The following is a 12,952-nucleotide window of genomic DNA, read 5'->3' as shown; positions in this document are numbered from 1 at the left end:
TAGAGCACATAGAAGAACACATACAAAACAAAGCATTTAACGTGCTACTTTAGTTACGATGGGATTTGAGAAACTAGTAAATTAAACGATTTTAAGATGAAGTTTATGATGTTCTACTTTAATGACAAAATAAACTACGTGATTAAAGTGGAAATTTCGAGATTAAAGTTGACATTTTGTGCTTTTTTTCCCACTGTGTGCCTATTTTTTTTCTCTATATCTTAATAAGCTTTCATGTGACACTCAGATGGTGGGCTACGACTCTCCTTTTCACGGCGACTTTGATAACTGACAACTTCTTTTTTATTTCGGGCACTGTACGACTTTGTGAACTTGAGCTTTCGAGTTTCTCTGACACTTTATATCACTTGATCAACTTCCTTATGTTGTTTATACCACTGTTTAAACCAACAAATAGTATGTTTTTCCTTGCCTCCACTTGGTATTAGCTGAAATTCTTTTATTTCCCCCTGTGCTTTTGCCATTGCCTTTTCACAGAACACTGATCTTAAGGGCTATTTATATTGATTTGCATATTCAAAGAGGCGAAATTCCAGGAGGAGTTTGGGGAGTAGCAGCAGGCGCGTGCACATGCGTCACTTTTCACACTGACCCAGGATTTATGGAGCGGAAGAACGTGGAAGTTGGCGAATGCACAGATTTATGCATCTGGATTTTTTTGTGCATACACACATTTCCGCTTTTGTCCTTACGCCATGTTTTAGTGTGAATTCTACGCACGGCATTATGCATGAGGCCCCAAGACATTGACACAAATTGATGAACATACACAAGCCTGATCTACAGCAGAATTAAAGTCTTGTAGTATTTCTTTATATTCCCTACTGTGTGCTTAAGTAATTACAAACTATTGCCAACACAGTAATAATCCATTTGCCCTTCATTCACTCAGAATATGGAACCAATGCAGGAAGCACGTTAAGACAGAGAAGCTCTTATTTTTTGCACCTCAACATGACAACCACTTGTTTCCACTCTCTCAAACATACATAGTATTTAATGTTTGGAAAATGTCTGGGATTAAACCATGTACAGACTTGTACATATGTTTTTGCATCCATTTTTAAGTCAGTGGGTAGCTGATGTCCTATACTTTTTGAAATTGGAAAAAAACTAATTCTTACTCAGAGGATCTGTTCAAAACATTTTTAATATAACAATAACATTTTAGAATTAGCTTCTATATCGGGTAAAATTATACTCTTCCTCTCCTTGCTGCTTTTAAAAATTGGCTTTGTTGGCTGGCTCTCCTCTCTTTCTTTTGGTTAGGAGTTGAATTTTGGTTTTGTTAAGTTTGATTTGATTGTTTGGGTTATTATTTGCTTTTAATTAAAATAAATAAAAAAACACAATATTACAATAGTGATGAAGAACTTGGAAAGATCTTTAAACAATGCCATGCAGTCATGCCTTTGTTGCATCTCTGTTATGATAAATGACTTATGTTGTCTAGGGCAAAAATAGAATTGAGAGTTACAAACATAAAGTTCTATCAATCTTTAAATTTCACAGTGCAGAAATGAGAAATGTGAAATGTTTTGTTAAAATAGGTAAAATTAAAAGAGCCCTATGATTATTCATATTCATATCAGATGAATCATCTGCTTTTTTTAGGTAGAAGAAATTAGCCTGTTTTCAGACAGCTGAATTAGAATTTAAAACTGCAGATAAATAAGAGTATTATTTTATACATAGCCTTCTTTACAATATTTATGAAATATGGATCCTGGTCATTGTGTCCAGCAGACTCTTAGCCATTTGGTTTCACAGAACTTCATGTACATGAAAAGGGAAAACACTATGAGGGAAATAGCTATTTTAATTTATGAAATTTCACTCAGTTAAAATTGTAAACCCTACATTTTTATTTCATTAATAAGGATTTATATTTAATTTGTAGAGTTCGGAAAGGCCATTACTTCTTCTTCAGTTCAGCTACTTCTGTAGGTACAGTAAATACAGTATATTCATTTTTTAATCATTGTCTTTAGAAAGTGAATGTCTTGAGTTGAAAAAACTCAAAAGCATCATCAATATTTTAAGCCACATATCTTAACTTAGTTTGATCTTCTTCAAGCACTGCTACAACAGGGAAATATATGTTTATAGAAGCTTAAAGCAATGATATTATAATTACTTACATCCCTTGGGAATATGCTTAGAGTGAAATATTTATATATTCTTTTAGTATATGTAATAGCCAATGATGTTTGGCTGCCAAAATTTAAGTGCATGAACCGATTCACTATTGTTTGTTTATAAACCTCAGTTTTTTAGCAAATAAATTTGGTATAATCCAGCATGCTTTATTTTACATTTAAAAATGAACTTTTCTCTTGTTCTTAATAAAAAACGTTTTTTTTATTTTCTCTTATTTATGTACAATATTTTAGTTGATGTCTCATAATTAGGAAAAAAAAGTTTGTAATTGACTAACATTTTTTGTATGTTAGATTCAAAGCTTTTAATGTAAAGAAGGCAGACTTTCAAGAATAAAGTAGTTATATTAAGTAATAAGTGCTCCTGAGAGCTGTGACGTGTTAGAGGTCGATAAAGGGCATGCAAGTTAAAATTTTGCTGCACTCTGTACATGTGAACCTAATGACCATGCAGTATAAATCTTTAAATCACATAACTCTTTAAATAAATCGGACTTAGAAGTCAGTCAGTCATAGTTCTGATTGACAATTGGATTAATTTTTGAACTGCACAGTTAAGATTACAATTGTGTTAAAAATCTGCAGTTTAATTGGCCAGTGATGGAAGTTGACCCATGATTGTAAAGGGAACATCCAAAAACGCACTGTTAAATGACAACTAGAGATGTTAAAATCCCAAAAAAATTTGCCAACCATTTTTATAAAGATTCAGGAAAGTTAAGTGTTAGGTTTTGCAGTGTACTATCTCTAGCATAAGTGCTGTGAGTCGTTTCACATGCATTTTCTCCTCATGTTTTTCTCATGTGTTTATAGGTCTATAGGGTCATCATTGCTGTGGGTGTTCCCAAGTACTTCCTCTACTTGCAGTCAGGCATTGGTGCAGTATCAGTTTTTACTTGGTACTACCAATATGATAAAAACTAATACTGTAACATTTTTGTAATTTTGCTTTTGACTTTGGGACCAAACTATCATTTCTTGTGACATTCCTAGTTCCACGACAGTCATTCACTTTCTACCAATCAGGCTGACAGATGGCAGACTTTTTATGTTCAACCTTAAATATTTCGCATGTATTTTTTGTGAAAAGGGAAATATCTTCTTATTTTTTTCTAACAGAAGATTTTGTGTGCTTTTTTGTACACTTCCTGGCTTATGATATCAGAGCCTGAATTTAAATCTAAAAGATGAAAGGGAATGATTATCCTAGAACAACAATCTCTGCTTCCCCTGGAAGACATGTTCCTCAAATACTGTGTCTGGAAGGTCTGCTGCATGGTGCAAGACCCTTATCACCCATTTCATGAATTTGTCATTCATTTGCCATTGGGAAAAAGATACTACAGCATCAGAGCCTCTGTCATGTTTTGTCATAGCTTTGTTCTCCCAAGCTGTCAGACTCCATAACATAATGTGGCCCTCCTATGATTTTCCATCCAACCTTAACATCTTAGGTCACAATCTCTTACTCCAGTATTTGCACTTTATCTATCATGTCAAAAGATCAGTCACTGAACTGATCTGTGGAAATTTCATTTAAATGGGTTCTTTACTAAATGTTTAACTGTGGCAGTTAACTGGACTGGCATATTGCTTATTTACATAGTATGTTGCATAGTTTTGTCTGTTTCTGCATAGTGTCTTATCTTATTTGCACTATGTATGTACTCTGTGAGCCTTGAGATTTGTCATTTCCTGTCTCTTTATAGGTGTATATGGTTGGGATGACAATAAGGTTTACTTTGACTTTGGCTTTGAAAAGAAATAGCAAGCTGATAATATCAAATTACCCATATACTATACTGTGCAGTTTAAAAATGGCATGACCAGAAAAAATTAAATGACAAATTCTGAAATCTCTGAATGGGTAGTCGTCAAAAGCTAGAAAAATCAAACAAGTCAAAGTACCAAAGTCCAACATGTAAAACAAACCTCTCAGAAGTTCTGGCTAAAAATGTTGTAACCATACAGCCCTCTTTAACAATCAACCATTAACACAGTGAAAGTTTTGTTTACAATCCAAAATTATGGACAATGTGTAGAGCATGCGAACTAGTGATCTCAAAGGAGGCAGCTTTTTGTTATCAATGACCTCTTGCTAACAGTAATAAATGCACAAATTGGCAGTGCATTGTAGAGTTAAATTGTGGTGTTAGAAAATAAAAATAGTGCAAAAAATGTTGAAACCTCAACAATTGAAATTATCATAATATGTACAGTATAACTTTTTTACAGCCTATAGTCAGAGTGTCTTGATTGAAGCACTCTTCATCAGAATTAGAAAACTGTGTATAAAAGTATGAACACAGATATTATCAGACTATTAAGGATGGGTGCAGAATCAACAAATCAGTTTTCTAAGTGGTAAAAGATAATTAAAATTATATTTAAAAAAAAAAGTTTAAGCAGTCACAAAAATATAGCAGCATTACAAGGCACAGAATTAATTTATCCAGAAACTGTTTTCAGTTCAAAGCATTATTCCCTTTATTATACTTACATACTAAAACATCCAACGTTTGTATCACTATAATGAACTGGAGACATTCATTATTGTCTCTTTCTTTATTTCATCCAAGCAACAACGGTATTAAAAAAAATTTTTTTGATTTGCAGTTTTCATTTTAAAGGACAACCTAAATTGAGTAATCTCTCTGGTGCTGTTAATGTTGCACCAGCTAATGTCTCTAGCAGCCGATCAGCAGATTATTTTTTATGTTTAGTGTTTTAGCCTGCCTGGTAGAATATGTCTAACATGTAAAATGTTCATTGCTACTGTGACCCCATTGGGCACTTACTGTATATCAGTTTAGATCACCACCAACACTGGAGAAAGAATGGAAGGTGTGTAACTAATTGCTGTTCATTGATAATGAATGCAATGATATTTCTGCTCAATGCAAAGGGTGTGTATTTAACCGAGGACTAGATTAATGCACAGAAAATACTGTTAAAAACTCTATAAGGACCTTAACAGGATATTGCTGAAATCACAGAGATGATGTAAAAGGAGTTACCACTAACAAAGGGTCTTGACTCATTTAATTCAGGTAATGATGGTTTCTTTTGGATCTTTCCTACAGCTTCACATTTGACCTTATACAACTCACCTCAACATACCTTTCCTTCCAAATGGTCTGTAGTAAGCTCAAACAGAAATGCCAAATGCAGTTCACATTCTGAGTGTTTGACAGTAAGATAAACGACCATGTTATGACTGTTTCAAAGCAACTCACTGTCACTTAATGTTAACTTTTAGACTTTTTTTAGACTTTGCAAATCATTCAAGATCTTCTGTGAGGTGGTTTTCATATCAATAACAAGAAAGATGGGTGCTATTCAGCAGAATCAATACAAAGAAAAAAATATCTAATCGTCCAAATTAATTTGTGCTGGTAAAGAATATCATTATGCCATTCTGTATGCAATATGACAATTTTAGATTGCTCACTTATGCCATCTTCAGTGGAAGATATGCAGTTGCAGTGTGAGAACTGTTGTGTTCGTTTAGTTCTGCATGACACGGTTGTGTGTAAAGAAATATTTTTTCTTTCCAAAATACTTCCTGTTTTCAGAATAAACAGATCACAGTTTTTGTCCCATCATTTTTCTCTTTGTATTATATAGCAAATTTTCCTTCCATGAGTTTTTGTTAATCCTGTATTTGCAATTGTAATAATATTTCTAGCCTATATTTCTACTATTGCACACCTGAAAGACATAGATTAAAAAGTAAAATAAAAATCTGAAAACATTGTTTTTACTGCTAAACCAGTTTTTTTTTATTTAACAAAGTAACAAAAGAATCTCTATCCTCCTAACAAGGCCTCTTTTTAGAATGCAGCTTCTTCACCTTATCTGGTAAAAATGACCAGTCACAAGCCAAGTGACATCCACTCCTCGAAGTACCATCTAAATACCCCAACTTGAACAAAGAGCTATAGCTCAATGATTGGCAGCCTTGATGGACATAACTTTGCTCCAGTAATCAATCAAAAAGGATAGGCTTATGTGAACCCAAGAAACCAATGACAAGATGTCTATCCTTACTTTTAAAAATCCTTATAAACCCTAGATCATGGCTTCTACCATCAAGCCCATTGCTCAGCCATGTCCATAACTTCTGGTCTGTAGAGCAGAGACTCCATAGGCTAGGGTGTTGCTGTAACTAATTGTAGAGCAATCCCTTATACTCTAAAGGGTAACTGTTGCTGGACTGGAGAAATGGAAGACCATAAAAAGAGTTGGATGAGGGGTGCTGTTAGTTCAGACCTTGCTAAGATAGAAAGTAACCCCATAAAGGAAGACTGTACATAAAAGCTAAGTGTTAGCCTTGATAACAAAGGGAGCTGACTGACCACCAGCTGACCCAGCAGGTGTAACTTTGATAGCAACCAAGGACACTGTGTGTAAAAACCTCAAAGAGAAAAGTGCAATACCACTTACAACCAGAAGGTGCAACCAAGGTGGTGAAGGAGAAGAGCTCTAGAACAAACAAAGAAAAGCACACTGAAGATTCTTTCATGTCTCTGGGGAAAGCCAATCATGAAAGGAACAAAGCCTCACTTTAATCAAACCATATGTACACCTATTTTGTTTCTGAGAGGTAGTAATCGTAACTTAGTCATTAAGATAAAAAATGTATTATGGTATTGGTGTCACTGTAACTGAAAGGAAATAATAACTAGCTAAGCAATTTATCCATCTTTACCACAAGAACTGAAACATCAGAATTCATAAGTCATGTGTCTTTTTCTATAGGAGAGAATATCACATTACGCAACTTTTGTTGTGGGCTATGTTAGATTTGCCAACTGCAGTTGACGACCTTGTCACTGCACCATGTCAAATTACATGAATCACAGCTCATATCACATTTATCGACAGAGCACTGATCACATTTATCGGCCGAGCATGCTGCCTGATGAAGCCAGTACTTTACGAAGTGTTAACAGCTGCAGCTAGTTCAACAGCAATCTCTGCCCTTTACGACCAAAGAGAAAATCAAACATGTTTGATTTCATCCTAGCCAATCACAGACTAGTTGGTCTAAGTCATTAGTGTGTCACATTAGGCTTCACTGGAACGCACCACTGACTGCCTCCAACTAGCTAAGATTTCATAAATGAAGGATAAAACTGAAAATCTCAAGAAAAGTAATCTAATTTGGCATGAGCTTAAAAAAATGTGTAATTTCACATTGTTATCGACAATGAAGACCACAAAAAATCTTTATACTGTCATAATTTTATGTTTTATTTTGTTTATTATTGTCCTTTGTTTAATATATATATAGATATATATATATATATATATATATATATATATATATATATATATATACTAGTCATTTAGCCCGTTAAAATAACGGGCGCTAGAACAGTAGTACATAAATATTAGTAGGAACAGTCTATATTAAATGGCAAGGGACTTTGACCTCATTCTTTTTGTTGGTCGTATTTGTCTTTCTTTCAGCCTTTTTTTGTTGATGTTTACTTGCTGAGCTGACTGTTCTTCGTGGGCTGCCGCCGTGTATTGTGTGTCTTTAATTTTCTGTGACAGTAATACTGTCTTGTACGGCTCTATTCAATAAGGGCGCGTAGATAATTTAGTTCAAATGGCTCTGGAATATGTGAAGAGCAACAGGTGCAGATCTTTATTTACGCGCGCCTTTATTCGCTGCGCCCAATTGAGGTCGTCCTTTTGAGGCTCACCTTTTTGTGCGCGCCCTTATTGAAGGATGCCTGTGCGCGCCCTTATTGAAGGATACCGTCTTGTACGTCCACTGGCTTGTACGTCTGTAATATACGTCCGTACGTCTGTAATATACCTTTAATTTTCTCTGGCGGTAATACAGGCGTGCGCGTCGGTAATATGCCTTTAATCTCCTCTGACAGTAATACTGGCTTGTATGTGGCTGTAATATGCGTCACTGTATTGTGTACCTTTAATTTCCTCTCGCAGTAATACTGGTTTGTATTTCCGTAAAACGCCTCTAACTTTCTCTGACAGTAATATCGCGCATAGCACCGTGCCCCGCGCATGCGCACTTCACCAGAAGACACCCACACACGGACACCTGGACGCACATAGGGATTTTATATATATAGATATACTGTATATATTATGATAATTACGTGATCAGATTAATTCATTTCTAATGATAGATAGATAGATAGATAGATAGATAGATAGATAGATAGATAGATAGATAGATAGATAGATAGATAGATAGATAGATAGATAGATAGATAGAATACACTTTATTTGTTCCAAGGGGGATTACTTTTATATGTACTTTTCCTTTCTCCTAGTGACTTACAGTAACACTTTTCATGAATATTGCAGTAAACAAGATGGGCCTCGTTGGATATGTTTTTTTGTAAAGCTAACTCTTATTTTGTGCATTGTTCTGTTTCCTTTCCAGAAAGGCGTCCATTTCAGACCACTCTGCACTCCTTCTCTCAGAATACTGGCTTCATATGGAGAACACTGACAGAAAAGTTAAAATCTGCTTGTAGTTTCCTGCTTGGGTTATGGTTCATCAAGGGGCCATACATTTACATTGCCCGATTAATAAGAAAGTAAGTTAAGACTGTTATCAGGAATCTGAAGACAGAAGATTTGCAACAGTGTAATAGTGTTTTTAGCTTATAAATACATTATGTTGTATGTAAGGAAAAGAAAATTGTGTGAAGTGAGGCTGGCTGTTGTTGACTCACAATCACAATTCTCACTGCAGATAGTGCAATCAAATAACAAAAACACTAAAAAGCAACACGTAAACACCTTCATGGTCGTTCCAAGTATACCTTCTGGCATTCCACAGTTGTTGGGGATACATGTAATAATCATAGCTCAGTCATTCTCTAATTAGTTAGCACAATCAAATCACAACTACACTGAAATAGAAGCATGTAGACACAGCATAAAGTTGACTGAAACGCTATATTTGTTCTTAGAATAATTGAGACTGTGATTGTGAGTCACCAACATGTAGCTCTGCTCCAACCAGTGGATACCAGAAAGTATACTTAGAATGACTATGAGGACAATTGGGTGTTAGGGTTAGTTGCACAGTCACAGACATTCTCACATCGGATAGTGATAGTATATTCATGTGCCTTATTTCAGTCAGCTTGTCATTTGGCTTGCTCACATATCTTCTGGTAATATCTTTAAACTTCTTGCCTTGACACAAAACTGGAAGTACTTTTGCAAGAAAATGTAAAAGTATGTATTTTGAACTTTCCTCTCACCATTTTTTTCCTATTAAAAGAAATCTTCCATAAAAAATCCTTTTATCAAAAAAACAATTTTCACCATTTTTTCTTTTAATTTCCTTGGCATTAACCTGACTCAGGCTCAGAATTTCATGCAATTACAGTTAAGACCAACTCAGATTCAGAGTGATGTGTAATGATCCGCTTTATAGTGTTAAGCCCAAATTATGCTTGGGACAGAATTCTGCTGCTATCTAGTGGATAAATTAGCATCATGCTGCAAAAAAACACGACCATGGTATGGAAACCAAAAACTCAATGGCAAACTAAAAGACATTAAGCCAGTTTCAGAACTAACTGAAGCTGAACCATTGCTCAAATCAAACAATATCAACGACAGTGTGAACTAATCATCAGATATTGACCCAGACAGTGAAAATTACACCTATTCAGTAGATTCCAACCTGCCAAGTTTTGGTGATGTTCGTGTTTGTTGTCAGCTTCACTCTCCTGCTAACAATTCTTCACCTCTTTTTTGCTAATTTGTGGAAACCTTGATCTAAAGGTGTCTGTTCATCATGATTATCTGCACTATTTACAATTTTTTGAAGATAATCTGGTGGAGAAAATAGTTCTTGAAACAAACCTCTATACTGAGCAGTGTCAAAAATCCACAGAAAATCATTTACCTTTCACAGTCACTGCCAGACTGTTACTGCAGTTGACATTTGAGTTTTGCTCAGTTTCCTGAAAACCAGTCCAGAGATGGTACTTCCCCACAAACCAGACCCATTGTTGCAGACAACGTTATGAGTGTGTGTCATTTTTCACTCATTATGAAATACTTGCATTTCACTAATAACCTCGGTAAAGCCAATCACCTATCACTGAAACTGTAAAAGCTGTGGGATGTGTATCTAGCTATTATTGAAAATATGCAGCAGGTGTATATTCCTGATCATGACATAAGTATTGATTAAAGTCTCATGGGTTACAAGGGAAGGCTCTCATGGATAGTGTACAATGCAGCCAAATGGGCATGATTAGGTACCAACTTCAACATGCTGTGCGAAGCAAGCTCTAGATACATCTGGAATATTATAAAATAATCTCTCTACATCTGCTTGAACAGTGCCTATGTACATCGGTGACTGTTTCAACACATATCACACAAAGCACATACAGTATACTAAATCTGCATCAGTTCAGCAGTGGACACTAGTCATACCTTTCCTACTGTGATTATGCTGATGTTTTTATTTATGTTTGTTACACGGAGTAACATTTTTTGTTGTTGAAATAAATTCATCATTTTTGGCTTATTTTTCTGGGGGGCAAATATAACAATAAGGAAGTTAATTAGATGCTTGTTATAATATTCATATTTGGATGCAACTGCATTATCACTTTAATGACTAAAAATTTTGTTACTTAAAAGATTGCTCATTATTTACACTTAAGAGAGTTCAGAGATTTATACTGTACAAATACTGTATCATTAAAAGATAATTTGCATTACAGTTTTAGTTATTATTTTGGTGCATTGTTTACAAACGTAGCACACATGTCATGTAATCTTACATTATACAATTTACCCTTATATTGTCTTCTACACAACTGGTTGGCTCAGAGTGCTGACACAATTGTTAAATTCAAAGAAGGAATGACTCTTAATGACCAACTTCAATGTATTTAAATAGTGTCTCTTATTTTTACATCTGTTTCCTGGCCCTAGTCTTAATCTATTGTCTGTTTTAAAAACTTTCTTGGTCTTCTTGATTGACACTTTGATTGAAATTCAAATTATGGCACTGAGAACTTAAAAAATAAAGGCATTTTTCTTTATTCAAATGAACAATTAATATTACAGTATAAAGAGTCAGGGATTATTCTGCTTTTTGTGTGACCTTTCATAGTAATTGTATCAATTTGTGATTTAAAATAAATAAAGCAAACAGATCACAATTTAATTGAATTACATTTGAATTTTAGAACTGAATATAATATTTTGTTGATACATGTACATGTATATTATACAGTATAGACATACAAGTACTGTGCAGACATCTTAAGCATTTTACTTGCTTCTGACTCCGCAAGTTATTCCAGACTAGCTTGATGCTGTTGAAATCAGGGCTCATTTGGCTCCATACAATTTGTTGCATGCATTTCCTGTTTCTTTTTTTGGCCACAGGTAGTTTTTTATGATTATGGCTATGTTCTATTGGCTTTGTCATACTGCAAAATAAAACTGAGGCAGATCAGAAGCATCTCTGATGGTACTGCATGATCAATAACTCATCAGACCAGTGTACCTTTTGCCATGTTTCTCCATCTAAGTGTGATCAAAACTCTTTCATGAAGACAACTTCTGATAAGGCTACTCTAGACTGTAGATGGGTATACTAGGGTCCCATGATTTCTGCATGTTTTGAGCTGATAGTGGTACTAGACATCTTCCAATTTTAAAGGGAAGCAAGCCTGATAAGCTTGATGCTATATATGCCTACAAGTATCTTACTTTTTTAACTGGAAAGTGGTATTTTTTCTCTTGTTAGTTTTTTTTTCTTGAAGGACATTCAAATATCTTATTGTATTACTGATTTTTTGTATTGGGATTATTTGGCACCCTGCCCAGGATTGGTTCCTGCCTTGTGCCCTGTGTTGGCTGGGATTGGCTCCAGCAGACCCCCGTGACCCTGTGTTCGGATTCAGCGGGTTGGAAAATGGATGGATGGATGGAAACTCTTAGGTTTTTCCCTTTTCTTTTGTCAGACTAATCCAAAAGACATAAAATGATTAATCAAGTAATTGTGTGAGCTATCTAATGTGCCTAAGTCTTTTGCATGTGCTGAATATAGTGGCACAAAAACACCTCTTGATAAATTTTAGTACAATTAAGTTAAACTTCGCTCATTCATTCATTTTCGGACCATGTTTGTACTATATAGGGTTAGAGTAGGCCAAAATTCTTTCTTGATACAAAGAAGAAACCAAATCTGAAAGAGACTGCAAGCCTTTACAGCAGGCATGTCAAACTCACTACCACTGGTGGGCCGCTTCGACTGCCATACGTGCGTCAGCGGGCCGCACTGTAACAAATACTATTATACAAAGTTACTGTAGCTTTCTTTCCAATACTGAAAATAAGCCGATATGCAAAAAGCTCCCTGACCTACACTAATTTTACAAACTCAAAATCACAAAAATTTGTTAATAAACAACTCACCAACTTCTCGCGTCCACTTCAGATCTTCAGCTGTATTCTGCACTAACTGTTCGTTACAATGCTAGCACAAAATTACATAAAACTAGAGCAAAAAAAAACGTGAAAATATGCGAGCTATTACTACTCGTGATGGTCAGTTCTGCCCAGTGGCCAGTCTCAGCATCCCAGCCAGTAGTGTAGCCTGCCAGAAGGCGGCTCTAGGTTCGTGGCAGCCCTGGGCAGAGAAAGAATCAGTGGCCCCTTCGCCCGCCAATGTCAATATGGTATCTTATGCACGGTGGATGGCCACGTCTGTTGCGGACACTACATAGCCGCCTTGT

At 35.4% G+C, this 12,952-nt stretch overlaps 1 protein-coding gene across 1 annotated transcript in view; it reads left to right on the top strand.

Annotated features, from left to right (window-relative positions):
- Positions 1 to 12,952, top strand: part of LOC114653461 (inactive ubiquitin thioesterase OTULINL-like) — an 84,388-nt gene that overhangs the window by 36,771 nt on the left and 34,665 nt on the right. The window contains exon 2 of the mRNA XM_028803801.2: positions 8,608 to 8,764. Within this exon, the coding sequence (XP_028659634.1) occupies positions 8,608 to 8,764 (157 nt within the window). The remainder of the gene's footprint in view (positions 1 to 8,607; positions 8,765 to 12,952) is intronic.

This window comes from Erpetoichthys calabaricus, chromosome 6 (assembly GCF_900747795.2).
Source record: "Erpetoichthys calabaricus chromosome 6, fErpCal1.3, whole genome shotgun sequence".
Lineage (NCBI taxonomy): Eukaryota > Metazoa > Chordata > Cladistia > Polypteriformes > Polypteridae > Erpetoichthys > Erpetoichthys calabaricus.
Note: the sequence above shows the minus strand (reverse complement) of the source record. Positions and strands in the feature narration are given on the sequence as shown.